General features: G+C 40.0%; 1 protein-coding gene across 3 annotated transcripts in view; it reads left to right on the top strand.

Moving 5' to 3' along the window:
* Zranb3 (zinc finger RANBP2-type containing 3) overlaps positions 1 to 20,525 on the top strand; it is a 179,379-nt gene that overhangs the window by 10,703 nt on the left and 148,151 nt on the right. For all 3 annotated transcript variants that reach the window (XM_041648188.1, XM_041648189.1, XM_041648187.1), the window contains exon 2: positions 628 to 809. In XM_041648188.1, coding sequence (XP_041504122.1) covers positions 649 to 809 — 161 coding nt within the window. In that variant the 5' untranslated portion in view covers positions 628 to 648. The remainder of the gene's footprint in view (positions 1 to 627; positions 810 to 20,525) is intronic.

Here is a 20,525-nt window from a genome sequence, read left to right as displayed (position 1 = left end):
AGGTCCTCAGGCTTGTGGGGAAGCACTTTTCCTCACTGAGTCAGCTCGCCCAAGAATTTTTAAATCACCTAAGACTTGCATTTACTGTTGTTGTCGTATTTTTGGTTTATTTTTCTTTGTTTGCTTGTTTGTTTTTTAGACAGGGTTTCTCTGTAGCTATGGAACCAGTCCTGGAACTAGTTGTGTAGACCAGGCTGGCCTCGAACTCACAGAGCCTGCCTCTGCCTCCCAAATGCTGATTAAAGGTGTGCATGACCATCTCTGCCTGGCGCATTCATTTTTTTTTTCTTTTTTTTTCCTCCGAGATCGGGTTTCTCTGTAGCTTTGGAGCAAGTGCTGGAACTAGCTCTTGTAGACCAGGCTGGCCTCGAATTCCCAGTGCTAGGATTAAAGGTGTCCGAGGTGGAATTTTAGCTTAGTAGTAGAACACTTGTTTAGCTTTAGCAAGTCCTTTATTGGTGGGTTTCGTCCACAGCACCATAACAAACAGAAAAGAAAAATAATTCAGAAGGCTTAAATGTTCTAGTTTTGTAAAAATCCAGTTGATATATGACTCTTTTTCAGTGTTATGAGTGGGATTCTGCGATGTGGTTAATAATGACTTCCACCTCCCTTTGTTTGTTGTAGCTCCTTGTATCCAGGCTCACCATGCCTACGGCTGGTAACAAAAAGAAGGCTCCTACACCTCAGATTTCTTCTTTAACAAGCGAATCATATACACAGTTGGATTTTTTACCTGATAAACTTAGAGAAAAGCTGCTTCCATTCCAGAAAGATGGCATCATTTTTGCCCTCAGAAGAGATGGCAGGTAAAGTACTTTGATAAGGCATGCTAAAAATTACTTTTAAAAAAAGCACTAAAAATGCCAACCTCTGTTTAATCCATTCTTTCCAAATATCTCAAATCTTTGTATAGTCAAAGTGATTGTAAAGAAATAGACTTTATCCATAAGCTGTAATTGACTTATACTTGAGGTGGAAATACATTGAACAATACTGTGCTTCAATTGCATTTGGTTTATTTATGCTTGCTGTACATATATAGCAACATGTACTTGTTGAGTTCAGCTTGCCAGAATCACCATGTGAGTTCTGGGGATCAAACTCAGGTCTTCTTGTATCTTTTTAAAATTTTTTTTTTCTTTTTGAGCTGGTGTCTCTCTACATAGCCCAGGCTGTCCTGGAACTTACTATGTAGACCAAGCTGACCTCAAATTTAGAGATCCGCCTGCCTCTGCCTCCCAAGTGCTAGGATTAAAGGCTTGAACATATTAGTTTAGTTCCAGATGGGTGGTGGTGGCACACACCTTTTAATTCCAGCACTCAGGAGGCAGAGGCAGGTGGATCTCTCTGAGTTTGGGGCCAGCCTGGTCTAAAAGAGCTAGTTCCAGGACAGGCTCCAAACCTACAGAGAAACCCGATCTCGGAAAAAAAAAAGATATTGGTGTTCCTATTATGTGCATTTGTATTTATGGCTATAAATGATACCTAAGATTATTAGGCTCTTTTCACCTTATCCCTATATCTTTCCAGTTTTTCCTAGCTAAGCATCTCCTTTGTAGATTTACTTTGTTAAGGGTTAGATCACTCTATATCCACAATGTCTGTGTTTAGGTTTCAGTTGCAAATGCCATCCGAAACTGGCACTTGATGGCCTTTAGCTTCTTTAGTTAGTTAGTAGTTGTTTCTTTGTGCTTGTCTCTGAAAACTGGGTAAGAAGTGCATGCTTAAGTCTGAGCCACTTGCCCTCTGTGGTCTTGGGCATGCTTCTTAAACAGGTGATCCTTCGGCTTTATCAGCTGGAACGTGCCTTTGTATTTCCCATCACTGCAGCTATAACAGAATGCTTCCCTTGCAGTGCTCAACTAGTGCCTGCTTTCTTTCAGTGAGCTAATCTCAGGAATTTCCAAATACGTGTCCTAAGACTGTTAACCATTCCTAGAAAAATAAGAGTCTGCAATACAATGAGAAAAATAAGAAGTGAACTGTTTACAAAGCTAAATTTATTCATTTTGAGGGTGTGGTGGCATGTACCTATAATTCCAGCACTTAGGACACATGTGAGTCAGCCCTACAGACCTTTTCTCAAAAGAAAAGAAAACCAAATAAAAAGTGGATCAAACATGCATTTTTACGGCAGAGCTTTTCACCTTTCTTGTAATTAGAATTGTCCTTTTTTTGTTTGAGTAGTTAAAATTTTGAATTGTATTATTTAGCAAATGAAAGATGAACAGTGTTGTGTTGGTTTCCTGTTAATTTTTTGTTTATTGGAGCTTGAAATTTTTTTTTAAATGAATAAGAAAATAGAATCTGTTCAACAACAAAAGAGAGCTTTGGGGTGAAGAACTATGGCACGGGTGGCTCACGTCCCATAAACTCATGAGCATGTATGTGTTTAAAGGAGCTTCGAGTGGATAAGCCAAGTTGTTACTAGTGTAAATATTGTTAGTGTATTAATGGGTGACTGATGAATTCTGGTAAGTGTAGTTTTTATTGGCGGCTATTCTAAGCATTTGAAAATTTTTTTTTTTTTGTTTTGGTTTTTCGAGACAGTGTTTCTCTGTAGCTTTGGTGCCTGTCCCGGAACTAGCTCTTGTAGACCAGGCTGGCCTCGAACTCCCAGAGATCTGCCTGCCTCTACCTCCCAAGTGCTGGGATTAAAGGCGTGCGCCACCACTGCCCGGCAGCATTTGAAAATTTTTGTTAAATGAATAATATTAAGTCACTCCAAATCTTGTTTGTGCAATAACTTCTAATTTGGAGTGTTTGTCTCTGGAATTTTGCATTCTCAGAATAATTCATTTTTATCATGCTTTCCTTTTTATTTATCCCATTTTGGATTTTTGAACATAGAAAATTCGTGATTAGTGTTTGTTGATTCTAGCAGGTTCTCAGGCAGTACCTCATCATTTTCCTCTCATCCTTTCTTTTTCTATAATTCCAGCTAGCCTTTTACTTCAAATTCTTTTTCTTTTCTTTTCTTTTCTTTTTTTTTTTTTTTTTAGTTTTTCGAGACAGGGTTTCTCTTGTAGACCAGGCTGGCCTATAACTCACAGAGATCCGCCTGCCTCTGCCTCCAAGTGTTGGGATTAAAGGCGTGCGCCACCACCGCCCAGATACTTCAAATTCTTTATGCTATTTTTAGTAATGTTTTTACACCCTCTGTGTGCTAGATAATAGCTTTGCTTTGTTTGTTTGTTTTGTTTTGTTTTGAGACAGGACCTCTCTACTCGTAGCCCTGGACTTCCTAGAGCTCTCTATGTATATCAGGCTGGCCTCAAACTCACAGAGGTTCCCCTTCCTCTTCTCCTGAGTGCTGGGATTAAAGGCGTATACAACCATGCCTGGCTAATTAATGTCAATTTTTAGTTTTCTCTCTCAGTTCTAATCTTCTGTTTAACGAACTTATTCAGTTTTTTTAAAGCCATTTTTCTTGTTGATCTATAGTGTACATGTAGGAAGGTATACAGATTATTTACGTAAAGTTTGTGAGATTTTCAGTGTAGTCATCTCCCAGATAAAAAAGAGCATGATCCCAGAGGGGTGGCACATTTGTGTAATCCCAGAACTCTGGAGACTCAAGTATAAGAATTGTGAACTCCAGGCCATCCTGGAATGTATACTGAGATCATCTTTCAAAAAAGACAAAGCTAATAGCAAGAACCAGGTAGTGGTGGTGCATGCCTTTAATCCCAGAGGCTGGTGAATCTCTGAGTTTGAGGCCAGGTTGGTATATAGAGTAAGTTCTGAGACAGCTGGGGCTATACAGAGAACCACTGTCTCAGAAAACCAAACCAACCAAACAAATAAAAAACAACAATAATAGCAAGAAACTGTCATCTTGCCTCATAATCCCTCCTCCCCCTTCATCTTCAAAGGAACACTGTCCTGACTTCTAACACTGTAGACTGCAATTTCCCCATTCATCTACAATTAGGTGTATTGAGCTTTTTAAATTAAAAAAGTAGAGATTTATTTATTTCACTTGATTGATGTATATGAGTGTGTATTGACATCACTGTTGTAAGTCGGGTTCCTTTTTCTAGGTACGTGCTGTCTAGCAGACTGTTCTGCCAGGATGGAAATGTCCCGTACAGAGACCATTCCAATCAATACCCATTTAGCAACCCGTGGCTATTGGATCTAAAAATGTACCTAATGCAAGTAAAATGTACATTTTAAGTTTTGGCTAGCTTGAATTAATTCCAATTTAAATCTGAAGAGTCATGTGTATCATCTGGCTATGAAGTGTTATAATGCAGTTGTACATTTATTCTATATATCTGTTAGGAACCTTCTTTTTTAAATTTATTTTTTAGTGTGTGTGTGTGTGTGTGTGTGTGTGTGTGTGTGTGTTTGTGTGCATGTGCAACTGCATATGCCCACACATGCCTGGAGGTGAGAGGAGGACATTGGATATCCTGCTTTATCATAGTCCTTAGAGACACTGCCTCTCAATGAACCTGGAGCTAGACTGGGAGATAGTAAGTCCCGGCAATCCTCCTGTCTCTGTCCCCAATAGCTCTGAATTTACTAATGCACAGCCATTCTTGGTCTTTTATATACTTCCGGGCATTTGAACCCAGGTCCTCATGCTTGCAGAGCAAGTTCTCTTACCCATTGAGCCACCTCTTTAGCCAACCAATTTTAGTTTTAATTATTTGATTTTTATTTATGTATATGCTTGCATGTCTGTGTGTATACATATCTATACATAAAGGTGGAAGGAAAGAACCAATTCCACAGAGTTGCTGTCTGACTGCTACACTCACGTAATGGCACATGTGCCTCCCTTAATAGTTACAATAAATGGGCCTGGCCGTAGTGGCGCACGCCTTTAACCCCAGCACTAGGGAGGCAGAGGCCGGCGGATCTCTGGGAGTTCGAGGCCAGCCTGGTCTACAAGAGCTAGTTCCACGACAGGCACCAAAGCTACAGAGAAACCCTGTCTCGGAAACAACCAAAAGAAAATAATAATAATAATATATATATTTTTTAATATTTATTTATTTATTTTATTATGTATACAATATTCTGTCTGTATTTATGCCTGCAGGCTAGAAGAGGGCACCAGACCTCATTACAGATGGTTGTAAGCCACCATGTGGTTGCCGGGAATTGAACTCAGGACCTTTGGAAGAGCAGGCAATGCTCTTAACCACTGAGCCATCTCTCCAGCCCCCAATAATATTTTTTATAGACCGCACTTCCTTTACCCTTTCATCTGTTGCTGGGCATTTGGGCTGACTTTGTGGCTTGTTATTGTGAATAGTGTCTCAGCAAACTTGAATGTGCACATATCTTTCCTGTCTGCGGCCTTTGACTTTAGTTCTCTACCCAGATGTGGTTGATCTGGATTATAGGGGCTTGTATTTTTAGTTCTGTAGAGTTTTATTTAATTAACTGATTTTGAGAGAAAAATACGTTATGTTTGTCACCCAAGCTGGCCTGGAACTTGCTATGTAGCCATGACTGAACTCAAGCTCACATCCTCCTGCCCTGTGTCCTGTGTGCTAGGGTTGCAGATGTGCACTGACTGCCCTTTAGTACTTTGAGGAGCCTCCATAGTCACTTCCACAGGACCTGCACGAATTATATTCCTACTAACCTTGTGTAGCTCTCCACGCCCTGCACATCCTCGGCAGCCTGTGCTTGATGACAGACTGTCTGTCTGGTGCTCTTCTTTTCTTTTCTTTTTTTCTGGCTTCGGAGTAATCTGATTTTTTTTTTTTTGTGGTTCCAACTTTCATTCACAGTCCCACAAAGGAAACTTTAACTCTTGTATCTTTTCCCACAAGCCCATAATTTCTGTAGTCTACAATGACTAGATCTTCCATATCAACTAGCATAGTTAATCCTCGGATTGTTATAAATTGTCTTTCTGTTGTAATTTTTCCTATGTTCTCACTCTCCAGAAGTTTTAGTTCGTACGATTTTCTTTGTTCTACTTTTTGGCTTGGTGATACTATGCATTCATATTAAAGATTCTACAGTTGTTACCTGTACCAGTATCTTTTTAAAGAATCACATTCGTATATTTATTTTGTTTGTGTGCTTACATGTACGTGTACATACCACAGTGTACCACCCAGGCCAGAGGACAGCTTTTGGGACTTTCGTTCTCTCCTACCACTAATGGCATGTCGGGGATAAAACTAGGATCATCAGGCGTGGCAGCAAGTGACTCAACTCACCGAGCCATCTGGCCAGCTCCCAGTCATGTCTTTGTCCCATGCTTTACTCTTGGGCTCTGTTTACATCTGTGTTAGACCTTTCGTCAGTATCCTTCATATCCCCTACTCTGTTTTATTTTAGATTTTGCCTTCTGCATGTATAAACGTCTGTGTGTAGATGTGCCCCTATATTTACCTGCTTGTGCAGATTTCACACTACGAGGCCTTCCGTACACCTAGTCTCTGTGCTAGAGACTAGCACGCGTGTGTACTTCCCTTCACTCTAGTTTACTGCATTTTGCTACTCTTGTCCCGAGAAAGAAACTGTTGGTGTTTGTGAAACCAAAACCACTTGTCTTTTGTTGCTCACATGGGAGAGCTGTATTACTAAACATTCTCTACACAGAACAGTTGCCATCACACCAGGTTTTGGTGAGTGTGATGGAGACTTTCAGAAAAGGAATGTTTTAGGATTGGCTGGGCTTCTGTGTCCAGCTCAGGGATTAGCTGACTAATGTCAAAGAACAGTTAGTCCTTTCCTTTCCTGCAATTAGAGAGTAGGAGCATTGTGAACCCTGCTCTTAATTTCAGCAGTATATTTTTAAATCTAGCATATCCAGAACAAGTCTGCTGGATCTTGTTACATGCCATGTTTTAGTTCTGTCCTTCTGTATATATTTAGAATTTTATTTATATATTGAGGGCTATTTTGTTTTTTTGTTGTTCTATATATTTTATTTCCTAGTGTTCGTTTCCTTTCTGTTGCTTTGATAGAGTAGTTTGACTGAAAGCAATTTACAGAAGAAAAAGGTTTATTTGAATTATATTTGCAGATCACCCACAGTGATTATGCAGCTCTCCTGCATAATTAGTGATCTCTCTCTCTTTCTCTCTCTCTCTCTCTCTCTCTCTCTCTCTCCTTCTCTCTCTCTCTCCTTCTCTCTCTCCTTCTCTCATATGCACACATGCACAGACCAATCTAATCGGATAGTCCTTCGATTAGAAGCCTTCTTAGGCAGCTTAAGGATGTATCAGCTTGACAGTGAAAACTGACTAGGAAACCTAATGTATTTTCTGGTGTCATAACTTATCTCAGTAGTTAAGAATCTTAATGTGTAGAAAATTAAATGATTAGTAAGTTCTTTTTTGTTTTGTTTTTTTTTGAACAGGGTTTCTCTGTATAGTCCTGGCTGTCCTGGAACGGAACTTGCTTTGTAGACCAGACTGGCCTTGAACTCACAGAGTGTCTCTGTGTCCCAGGTGCTGGGATTAAAGACCTGTGCCACCACCACCTGGCTTGGTTAGTAAATTCTCAGAATGAAGATTAGCAAAACTTTGTTCTTCCCTTCTTTCCCAGGTCAGCTATGTAACGTAAATATCAAATTCATTTTCAGGGCCGGGCGGTAGTGGCACATGCCTTTAATCCCAGCACTTGGGAGGCAGAGGCAGGCGGATCTCTGGGAGTTTGAGACCAGCCTGGTTTAAAAGAGCTAGTTCCAGGACAGGCTCCAAAACCACAGAGAAACCCTGTCTCGGAAAAAAAAAAAAAAATTCATTTTCAGGGAAACTTAGGGCTGTGATTTTGATTTTTGTTTGCTAGCCTTGAGCTTTCTATGTGGGTAAGGGCAGGTCTTGTCTTCCTGACCTACCAGCTCTCTCCTAAGTGCTAGGCTGTCATGTTCACTACTTTATCTAGCATTTTACAATTCTGAATTTTGATTACCAAATCATGCCAGATGTATTTGCTTTTTTGACTTAGAATTTATGTAATGTTTAATTTAATAAAATTCTCAGGCTCTCTGTGTGTACTTATTAAGGTTCTGATAGGTTTTGTACCCACAGAATGTGCCCATTAAACACATTATTCCTGTTCCTAATCAGCTCTTCTAAATTTGACAACCCTACGCTGACTTCTTTCACCACAGTGCTTTTCTTTTTAATTTCATTTTTGTTTAGTGTATACATTGTTTTGATCAAGAGAAGCCCCCTAGGCTAATATTTTTGAAGACTGTGTTCCCAGTAGGTGGAGAGTTTAGAAAGGATTGGGAGGTGTGGCCTTGTTGGAGAAGGTGTGTTACTGAGGGTGGGCTTTGATGTTCCTAAAGTCCACGCCAGCCCCCCTCTCTTTCTCTCTGTGCATGTTTTATGCTTATAAATCAGATGTAAGCTCTCAGTTACTGTCCCATGCCTCTGTGCCATCATGCTTCTCAATGTGATGATCATGGTTTAACCCTCTGAAACTGTAAGGAAGACCCCAGCTAAATGCTTTCTTTTATAACATTGGTCCTGGTGTCTCTTCATAGCAATAGAAAAATAAGACAGCTAGCTCCCTAGCTTTTCCTTCAATAGTGATCAGTGTTTCTTTCTCACTTCCCATTTGGCAGTTCAAGAGCATAGTATGCCTTAGTGGTAATCCTTATGCCTCTCTTTTTCTTGATTTTTCTATTGCTAACATTTTCTTTATTTCTGTAAATTGCAGCTTACTTTTTTTCTTTTGCTTGAAGCAGTGTCTTATGTAGCTCATGCTAGTCCCAAACTTGTTGTGGATGACCTTAAATTCTAATCCTTTTGCCTTGTCGTCGAAATCTTGAGATTATAGGAAGCTGTGATTCGAATGCCTGTAAGTTGCTGTTTGAGTTGGTCACACCCTTTTTCCAGGAAAAAGAAACTAAGACACACGTCACACTTGAATGTGGCAGCCTTCTCTCTGCTTTCAAAACTTTGCTGAGTGAAGATCAGTGCTAACAAAGTCAGTTACTTGATGTTACTGATTACTAGCAATCTGTTTTACCCCCAGTCATTTTTTAATTTCCCAATTATACCCCTAGCCAGTGTATCAATTACACAAATAAGGTCATCCACAGTATGTATTTAAACTGGTTGAAAAACCAGTGCTGAGCCCTGCACAGACTATTGGCTAAGATTCTGACTTCATGTCAATCTGTTCTGCACTGAGACTTTTAGCTCGTGTTCTGCTCCAGGTCCTCGCTCTGTAAAGTTCTAGACCTGAGAGGATGCACTACCTCAGACCCTCCTGTCCTTTCCTGTCTGGAGTGGTCTCCCCTGGACCAGCCGCTGCTCCCACCTCTCCAGGGCTCCATTTGGTTCTGCCTTCGGAGCGGCACTGGTCGCAGCAGGCACCAGGAGGCTGGGCTGAACGTCGTTTCAGTTATTTGTGTTTGTCTGTCCTATCTGCTGACATTGCATTTGTTTATCAATTTTTCCGATAGTCACCTGAGCTTCTGCTTTATCTCTCTTTGGTTATAGAGGCATATGCTTCTCTATGTGTAAATTCATGACAGAGTTTTTAATTAAATCTTTATTTCCGCCGGGCGGTGGTGGCGCACGCCTTTAATCCCAGCACTTGGGAGGCAGAGGCAGGCGGATCTCTGTGAGTTCGAGACCAGCCTGGTCTACAAGAGCTAGTTCCAGGACAGGCTCCAAAACCACAGAGAAACCCTGTCTCAAAAAACCAAAAAAAAAAAAAAAAAAAAATCTTTATTTCTCCCCAGGCAGTGGTGGCACACGCCTTTAATCCCAGCAGAGGCTGACAGATCTCTGTGAGTTTGAAGCCAGCTGGTGTACAGAGTGAGTTCTAGAACAGCCAGGGCTACGCAGAGAAACCCTGTCTTTAAAAAAAAAAAAAATCTGTCCATGCTAACATTTTCTTTAAATTATTATTATTATTATTATTATTATTATTATTATTATTATTTTGCTGGGCAGTGATGGTGCACACCTTTAATTCCAGCACTTGGGAGGCAGAGGCAGATACATCTCTGACTTCAAGGCCAGCTTCTTCTACAAGAGCTAGTTCCAGGACAGGCTCCAAAGCTACAGAGAAACCCTGTCCTGTAGATGCAAGAGCATCTTGCAGAGGACACAGCTGTGGTCTATACTGAGCCCTCTTCAGTATATTACTTTCCTGAGTGTTTAGGTTCATTAACTATATTCCTCCTGAGTCGAAAGAAATGGATGCTTCTAGGGCAGCTAGATCAATAAAACTCCTCTCATTTGTGTCATTGAACCTCACACCTCTTCTTTAGCCAGATTTGGTCTGGGCACATCCTGGCTTCCAGTCCTCCAATCCTCTGTTATTGCCAAGTCTCTGAACCTGGTAATGGTGGAAACTCTAGCTTTAGGACTGTGTACCACTGGGTTTTGTTTGCTTTTTTTCCCCTTAGGCTACTAAAGTGCCCTTTTTTTTTTAGTTTTTAAAATAAATAACACCTATTTTTCCCATTATGTGGGTGTGTGTATGTGTGTCTATGTATATATGTGCATGAAAGCATACAGTGGCATTTGTGTGTAAGTCAGAGGATAGCTTGTGGGGACTGGTTCTCTCCTTCTGCTGTGTACATCTTAGGAATTGTACTTACGTCACCAGGCGTGGCTGCAAGTGCTTTTATACTGAACCATCTTGCAGGCCAATATTTAATATGGTTGTAACTTATCTTCCTGTTTTGTCATTTTCAAAGATGATGCGTAACTGCTTCAGCTCTTTCCTCCTCTGCTCCACCATGCTCAGTATGAAATGAACTATGGAATTATTGAACAGCTATTTCTGTGTACATATTTAGGCTTACAAGTGTGTATTTGTGAGTATATGTGATTGAGAAGCAATGCATGAAGTTTTTAGCATACAGTTGAACAAAGTTTCTTAGCTATTGTTTATTTACATCTAAAGCAATAGATGAAGCCTGCTTGTCCTGAAAGAGTTGATACAAGGTTTGATGTCGCATCCTGTGATTGTTGCCTTCATCCTTAGCTGTTGTGTGTAGGTATTATCTGCCATAAAATGGATTTTCATTTTTCCGCAGATACTGGTAGGATAATTTATTTTTATTTCTCTGTCTACATGGAGAAGACTAACTCTTTTTCAAAAATATAAGTGAACCATTTGCAGTAACTTGGTGTCCTGGAATGGACCACTGATGACAATCTAATTTCTTTCATTGTTCTCCTTTTTTCCTAAAATTGAAGTTTTCTGTTATATTTAGGTGTAGTGCTATAATCCTAATTTGTTTGGTGTAAGACATATTCAATTTTGAAGCATGTTGTGATTTTGTTACAAAAAAAGATCCTTTGTTAAATTATTTTAATATTAAGGCATTAATTTTCCTACTTATCATTTGAATTTAATAATCTAAGGATAATTAGGATAAATATGAGTAGCATTCAAGTATGACTCTTAATTTGTGGAAGAAGTAAATTTTTAAAAAATGTACTAGTTGATTACATACAGTATAATAGTGTCATTGATAAGAAGCCAAATCTTGGCACCCTAAAGAATTTGTTTCGTAGAGTGAATTCATTATTTTCCCTGGTCCCCAAGCAGAATAGAACTTTACAGAGTATCTGTTGAGCCCGGTGTCTGAAAGTATTATTGATGCATATGTCAAAAATTGTGTGTGTGGTATATGATATATATATGGTATATATATATGTTTGAGGGTGCCGTACCCGTGTTGTGGAGTCCATGCATCAGCACTGGGTGTCTTTCTCGTCACTATTCATCCTGTGTTTTGATACCATTTCTCATTAAACCTGGAATTCACCATTTCTGCTAAAGTGGCTGGCCTGCAAGCCCCATGTAGCCTCCTGCTCCCACCTCTCCGGTACTGGGATTATAGACATGCTCTGCTCAACTTGTTTTTTATATCAGTACTGGGGTTCCAAAATTAGATCTTTATTCTTCTAGAACAAGCACTTTAACTTTACTTACTGAAATCTCCTTAGTTCCTATAATTCTCCATTTTTTATTTTTGTTTTTTCGAGACAGGGTTTCTCTGTGTAGCTTTGGTACCTGTCCTGGAATGCGATCTGTAGACCAGGCTGGCCTCCAACTCACAAAGGTCTGCCTACCTCTGCCTCCCGAGTGCTGGAATTAAAGGCATGTGCCACCACTGCCCAGCTAATTCTACTTTTTAATAAATTAACTTAATAATGTTTTTAAATATCCATTAGATTTTTTTTTACTTCTAGTTAAGAAATAGCCTTCTTTAACTCTATAGCCTATAAATTTAAGGAATAATATTAAATTATATTGAACATACATAGTTTTTGTTGAAAATACATATAAGAGTAAAATTAGAAAACCACACATTCGCCCAAATGGCTCAAATGTCTATATAGAGAGATATAGATGTATCGTTACAGTAAAGATGTGGAAAGGATAGCTGTGTTGCACTGTGGTTGTAAAAGGAAACTGTAGCTGTGTTGCACTGTGGCTATAAAGGGAAACTGTGCCAACTACTTGGAAAGCAGTTTGACCATTTGTACTGTGTATCAGCCAGTATGTTCTGAAATCCAGTACTTCATCTCTGAGTTTACGGGAGTATATATGTTTACCAAAATAATTGTTCATAATAGCTACCTAAATTGTCCATTAGCAGAAAGTAGGGCATAACTGTGGTATGTTACACAGTGAAAAACTTTCATCAATGAGAATGAATAGTTGTATGGATCCTCAACACCACAAAAGTGTGGGAGTGCTGGGTGGTTCATTGCTGTTTTAAGGTATGGTCTTTCTGTTTAGCCCTAGCTGTCCTGGAGCTCACAGTGAACTGACCTTGAGCTCACTGAGATGCTATTGCTTCTACCTCCCAAGTGCTATGAAAGACAGGTGCCATGATATCTCACGCACACATACACCCACACAGAGATACACACACACACAGAGATACACAGATATACACACACATACACACACAAGCATGCACAGGTGCATGTCTTTATAGAGGAAAAATACTGAGTTTCCTATCTTCTCGTAATTGTATAGGCAGAAGTCTGCCAGTGTCTTGCTCAGGGTCATAATGGGTGAATAGGTGTGTGTAGGTGGTGTGTTTGGGAACTAAGCAATGGTCGTCCCTGGCATCATGAATACAGCCTCCTTCTTCTTTGATTTTTTATTTGTGACTTAGAGCAAAAAAGCTCCTGACACCTGAATATGTGATACTTTATTGTGCTAGCAAATGTGTAATTAAAACTAAAAGTGATTTCTTTTTTTTAAATATTTATTTATTTATTATGTATACAATATTCTGTCTGTGTATATGCCTGCAGGCCAGAAGAGGGCACCAGACCTCATTACAGATGGTTGTGAGCCACCATGTGGTTGCTGGGAATTGAACTCAGGACCCTTGGAAGAGCAGGCAATGCTCTTAACCTCTGAGCCATCTCTCCAGCCCCCCTAAAAGTGATTTCTTAAAGATATTTTTATTTGTACTTTCTGTATATGGGTGCTTGCCTGCATATTTGCATGTATACCACATGCATGCCTGGTGCCTGTGGAAATGGAGGGCTTCAGATTCCCTGCAACTGGAATTATGGGTGGTTGTGAGCACCAGGTAGGTGCTGGGAACCAAAGTCCTTTAAAAGAACAATAAGTGCTTTAAACTGCTGAGCCATCAGTCCTCTAGTCCTAAACCACAGGTCTCTAAAACGTTACTAGTGTTCTGATCATATTTGCCCCAGTTTCCCTCCCTTGTTTCCCACTTCTGCTGTTCTCCTTTCTCTTCCCAACCAGCCCCTTCTGCTTTTATGTCTGTGTGTGTGTGTGTGTTCCAGTAGATTTAGTTATGGTTTCTTAGAGGATCATGGATGAAGGATTATTTACAGGAACTTCTCAGTGCTTCCACGTAGCACTGAAGAAAAGGTTTGTCCTTTCCCCCAGCAACCATTTATTTCCTAAAGTCCTTGTGGGGTGGGGGAAAAGCTATGTTAGGGTCTGTTCTAACAGCTCAGGCTCATAATATGGTCAAACATGACAGAATCTAGTGAATTCATATTCTTTACTTAAATTTAGATGAACCCATAGTAACTGTTCTAGATTTTAGCATCCTCCAGTAGCTCTTTTAGATATTACTTTCCTGTCAGGTGAATAAGATTCATTTATAAGAGGTGATGTTTTTGTGTTGTGAGGTCAGTAGCTCTGGGACACGTTGCTGGGGTAGGCAGCGGTAGAAAGACTGCCATGGCAGTATCTCCAGTACCGGAATCTCTGACACTGACCGTGATACTACCAAGACAAATATGACGACAATGTGTGTGATCTTGTAGTTACCAGAATAATCTTCACTTAATGTAGAATGATGCAGTATTATTTTAAAAAATTAAAAACAATGTGCTGTAGCTCAGTTTCTAATTGGTCTTAATAATAAAAACCCAGTGTCAGAGGGGTAAATGCTGAAATATCAGAGCAGCCAGCCCCTAGTTCTTACCTTTATGAAATCCTCAGACTGAATGAATGATCCTGTCTCTATGAGTCCTCAGACTGAATGCAATGCTCTCTTGTCTCCTCCCATCTTATATTCCTCTCTCTGCCCAGACATATCCCTTCTTGCCTCCACCCTCTTAATGCTGGGATTTAAGGCATGTGACTCCCAAGTATTGGGATTAAAGCTGTGAGCTATCAAAGCTTGGCTCTCTTTCTCTTTTAGACTGGATTAATTTGTGTACCCCTGGGTGTCCTTGAACTCACAGAGTTCTCCTGCCTTTGCTGGAATTAAAGCTGTGTGCCACCACTGCCTGGCCTGTATGGCTAACTAGTGCAGCTAGCTCCACACTCTGATCTTCAGGCAAGCTTTTATTCATTACAGCACAAACAAAATATCACCACAATGTGTTTCTCATATTATTTTCTCTCTCTCTTTCTTTTTTCTTTTGAAATAAATATGGCTTTTCTGTGTAGCCCTGGCTATCCTGGAACTCACTCTGTCGACCACGCTGGCTTTGGATACATGGGTGTCACCTGTCTCGGCCTCCCAAGTGCTGAGATTAAAGGCATGCGCCACTGCCCAGCTCTTTTTTTTTTTTTTAAGAATATTACAATCTTGAAACAAAGGTAATATGTATTACATGAGTTTTATGGAATAGTGCTACTTTATATTTTATTCCAGAAGAGAGATCAGATCCTGCTATAGATGGTTGTGAGCCACTATGTGGTTGCTGGGAATTAAACTCAGAACCTCTGTAAGAGCAACCAGTGCTCTTAACCATTGAGCCATCTCACCAGCCCCAACTTTCAATTTCTTTTTTTTTTTCTTAATTTTTATTTTTGGTGGCTGGATAGACAGCTGTGGGTGCTGGGAACCAAACTTATATTTTTGGTTGTGATCCTAGCCTTTAACAGATGAACCATCTCTCCAGCCCAGCTTTCAATTTCTTGACTCTCAGGTTAGTATGTTTTAAGGACTCATAAGCTCACACACATACACATACAAAAACATCTTAGATTTAGGCCCACTTCTTTTTTTCCTTGTTACTAACATGCACTTGATTTCCCCATTTTCTCTCTCTTTCTCATTCCTGCTTCCCTGGCTCTCCCAGTCTGCCTCCCATGAGAAAATTGCAGCTGTAGATTTTAATGGAGTACGTGTCATGGTTCTTCACCAGAAAGGGGGAAAAATCTGCTCTTGACAGATTGATCATCCTGAGATAATCCCAGCCTCTACTGCCTTCAAGCAAGTCATAGCTCTTTTGTGTAGGACGAATAAGATGAGAACACTTATGTGCTGTGATGCCGTCTGCTGCAGCACTTTGTTCTTGTTTGACAGTCCGTTTCCCATCAGATGCGCTTGATTCCTGTGATGGGCAGCGTTAATTGTAAGCCTAGAAGACAAGCTTCCAACCATTCTTTTCTTTGTTGGTTTTTCAAAACAGGGTTTCTCTGTGTAACCTGGCTGGCCTTGAACTCCCTCTGTGGACCAGGTTGGCCTGGTATTGCGAGGCACGTACCTGGCCCCAGGCATACTTTTAAGGAGTGATTAGTTTATAGGGTTGCCTGTTAGGGATTGTTGATTGGGTTAATTGAAGTGAGAAGACACCTAATTGTGGAAGGTATCATCCGATGGCTTGGGGTGTTGGATGGAAGAAAAAGGAAAAAGTGAGCTTTTTCCAAATCTCTGCTTCCTGGCTGCAGACACAATGTAGGCAGCTGCATCGTGTTCCTACCTCATGTCCTCTTCTTATGATGGACGTGCCATCTATGTAAACCCTTCCTCCCATAAATTGCTTCTGTCGGGGATTTTGTCACAGCAGTAAGAAACCAAGACAAGATCTTTCTTCCCAATGCCCTGGGTCTCCGCCATCTGTAAGGGATGAAGGTCATTCTTAAACCTATCTGCAGTTCTCGGGCAGTTTTGCTTTTTTTTTTTTTTTTTTTTATGAAAGGGTTTCCCAGTAGCTGGAACTTGCTCTGTAGACCAGACTACCCTCGAACTCTCAGAGATCCACCTGCTTCTGCCTCCTAAATACTGAGATTAAAGGCTTGTGCCACCACAGCTGGCTCTATCTGATGTTTTAAGTACCTTCTTTCATTTATACATGTTCTCTTCTTCCTCCTACTTCTTCCTTCTCCTTCCTTCCTTCTTTCCTTCTTTCTTCTTTTTGGAATATCCTTTCATTCTAATACTAGAAAATTGAAAAGTTTTCCACCATGATAAATAATTAAATAAGAAAGGTCTTATTATAGTCGTAACTTTTAAAGTTTTGTCAAGGAATTAAATTCTAGTAATACTATAAGAGTTTTAGCATAAACAACAAATTGATCTAGATATTTAGTTATTGTTTGTGGTAAACACCATGCATTTATCTTTGCCCTTCAGAAAAGGAATATAATACTGTGGAGAAAACCAAGTCCATCCTGCCCTCCTGCCCCACCTTACTTTTCTGGAACCATATTACTTACCTTTAGCAGGTATATATGGAAACAATTCTCCATTTAATATATAATTGTTAAATTGCTGTCTGTTGAGTGGAGTGGCGGGCCGCTTCCCTGCCGCCCCAGCTCCCGGCCGCCAGCTAGCTTATGCCCCGAAATAATTACATGGAAGCTGTATTCTTTTAAACACTGTTGGGCCCATTAGTTTTAACCTCTTATTGGCTAGCTCTTACATATTGATCTAACCCATTTCTAATAATCTGTGTAGCCCACGAGGTGGCTTATCAGGGAAGATCTTAACCTGCGTCTGTCTGGAGTGGGAGAATCATGGCAACCGACTGACTCAGCTTTTTTCTCCAAGCATTGTTCTGTCTACTCCGCCTACCTAATTTTCTGTTCTATCAGAGGCCAAGCAGTTTCTTTATTACTTAACCAATAAAACAACAGATAGAAAGATGACCCTCCTCCATCAGCTGTCTATTTTCTTGATTTTTCCATGACCAAAAATTACCAATTTTACTTAGATTAAAAAAAAAGTTATTCCTTAGGGAGATGGCTCAGTAAAGAGTACTTGCTGCTCTTCAAGAGGGCCTGAGGTTGTTGTCCAGAGCCCATATCAGCCACAGCTGTCTGTTCTTCCTGCTCTAGGGTTCTAACCCTGTCCACATACACCGCATGGACACACATGCATACATAGACTTAAATAGAAAAAACCTCTAACAAATAACGTTTTTATTTTGTTACAACTTGTATTTTTCCAAATACCTTTTCCTAAATTATAGCATTAAAATACACTGAAATGGCCGGGCGGTGGTGGCGCACGCCTTTAATCCCAGCACTCGGGAGGCAGAGGCAGGCGGATCTCTGTGAGTTCGAGGCCAGCCTGGTCTACAAGAGCTAGTTCCAGGACAGGCACCAAAGCTACGGAGAAACCCTGTCTCAAAAAACCAAAAAAAAAAAAAAAAAAAAAAATACACTGAAATGCTTCTTCAAAGCCAAAGAACTTTGTTACTGACACGATAATAATTTGGTTGTTTATGTTTTGCAAAATATTAAAATGTTCCAAATTACCATATTCTTTAAATAACACAGGGTAAAATGTTATCTCTGAAGTGGTGGCTTGTGCGTAGGAGGGAAATTATACATTACTGTGTTATGTAAAACTGACTCATGAGTGGGTGAAGATCCTGAGGATACCAGGACACCTACACCAGAGACAGCCAATATGTGCTGTTGTTCTCTATACCACGTTCCAGAAGTCTGCTTAATGGAGCAGTATTCATTAAACAAATTTCAGTAATTTCTTCATTACCTTGGTGAATATCTGTTTTTAAAGGTTAAAATCTTTTAAATCTTGAACATTTTTAATACGACAAAGGACCTATTCCAAATTTGAAGCAATTTGCTCTGCTTCAAGTTTTTTTTTAACTTAAAATCCACAGAATAAAGCAAACTAAAATTGAGAGTATTTTAGGCTATCTTTAAAATAAAATATCAGTACAATTAAATAATGTTTTAGCAAGTCACATCCACAGTCTGAAAAACAGAACAAGCTGTTTTACTGACAATGTATTATATAGTGTCCACTACTCAGAGACAGGCCTTTTGAGACTTTAATTTTAATAAAGGCACACTTTTGCATGGTAACATTACATAATCTTAACTATATTTCTTCTGTTGCTCAAAATATGTTTAAGTTCAATATTACAAATAAGGTTTTATTTATATGGAGAATTCTCTGGTGTTTTTCTTTGGTTGGTTTTTGGTTCTGGGCTATTGTTATTTTCAAGTGAAAGTTTATTATAGAATTGAAACACAGCAGGTTCCATCAGAGGCAGAGCAAGCTGTAGGAGGAAGGGCACAGCTGATAAGAGTAGCCAAACAACAAATGTACATTTCATTTAGTGGGGAAGGGTTTGAATGGCCCTTCCAGGAAAGGTTTTGAGTACTGCTGGTTTTCTTGGTAAGGAGGGGACTCTTATTGTGGATGCTTCATTTACACAGGGCTCAAAACTAACAGAATTACGAAGTGGTCTTAATGAAGCTAAGGACAGTTCTCAGTCACTTAGTATCTTGACAGCACTGGTCTGAACCAATTTGCCAATGGCAAACTTTCTCTACCCATTTACCCAAGAAGTATTGTTGCCTGCCTATTGCCTAGGGATACGAAGCCTGCTTGCTTTGTTTGTTCTCACATTGTAGTTACTGCTGTAGCCCCAGCTGCTGGCTTTCTATACAGTACCCCATCAAGGATTTCTTCCTTCTTAACCTTGAGGAGAGCTGATGGTTGTGTGTCCACTTGTGGATACGCTGAAAGCTTGTGTGGGTCTGTTGCCCCTGCTGCTGGGGGACTACAGCTCCTTGGATACCTAAGGCCCCACTGACAGGTCTTAGATTTTCACATTTCTCATTGGTATGGACTAGAAATTGCATATGCTCATTAACTTGAGATGGAATTATTTCATCCTAAGAGAACACAAACTTGATCAAAAGTTTAAAGGATTGGTAACACTATTATACCTATTATAAATACTTAAGAAGCATACAAACCAACTGTAGGACAGCTTTTCCTGTTATGAACCTGGTGTTTGGATATGGATAATAGAATGTTTTTGGTGATTTTTGTTTTAAAGATGTTAACTATGAGTATATGGTTGTGTGTGTGTGTGTGTGTGTGTGTGTGTGTGTGTGTGTGTGTGACAGAGAGAGAGAGAGAGAGAGAGAGAGAGAGAGAGAGAGAGAGATTTTTTTAGAATTGGATGTGGTTTTTTTTTTTTTTTTTTCCACCTCTGGTTTTTTGAGACGGTTTCTCCATATAGCCCTGGCTGTCCTGGAACTCATTCTGTAGACCATGGCCTTGAACGCACAGAAATTGACCTGCCTCTGCCTCCTGAGTGCTGGGATTAAAGGTGTGCACCACTGCCACCTGGAAAGGATGGATGTGGTTCTTAGACCTGCATTCTCAAATTAGGGTCGAAATACCTTGCTTTCTTTCTGAGACGACTTCACATAATGTATGGCTCTCTGGGTATTGGCCACAGAGAGGCTGTTGGGATGTAGAATTGAATGACAGTGCCTTATATTCAAGAAGTTCATTGTCCAGTAGCAGAACATACACAAAAGTACTGTGATGCTGTGAGTGATGCTGTAAGATATGCTGAGTGTGTCGACAGTGTACAGGGCATCCTAACTACAGCTGGAAGCCAGAAACACATGTGATCTGGAACTAGTTCTCAGAGGACTGCTACAAACTGGATTTTTAAGGTCAATATGCATTTACTTACTGAATAAGGTAGGCTATAGGAAGGGAGCTTTCATGAAATCATTTTAGGCAAAAGAAGCACAGTACATAGAGAGATTTGTTAACGAGAAATGTGTTATTTTAGAAGGTTTTTCTTATTTTTGTAGAATAGCCTTTTGTACATTTATTTATTTACTTATTTCTTACTTGTTTATTTATTTTTTTATTTGGATTTTTGAGACAGGGTATCTTTGTAGCTTAGGAGCCAGTCCTGGAACTCGCTCTGTAGGCCAGGCTGGCCTCGAACTCACAGAGATCTACCTGCCTCTGCCTCCTGAGGCTGGGATTAAAGGGGTGTGCCACCACCAAGCGACTTTTCACTTTATTTATTTGTTGTTTGATTGTTTATTGTGTGTGTGTGTGTGTGTGTGTGTGTGTATGTGTGCCC

Source organism: Microtus oregoni, unplaced genomic scaffold (genome assembly GCF_018167655.1).
Source record: "Microtus oregoni isolate MIOR12 unplaced genomic scaffold, Mior012 000003F_ref0000135, whole genome shotgun sequence".
Taxonomy (NCBI): Eukaryota; Metazoa; Chordata; class Mammalia; order Rodentia; family Cricetidae; genus Microtus; species Microtus oregoni.
Note: the sequence above shows the minus strand (reverse complement) of the source record. Positions and strands in the feature narration are given on the sequence as shown.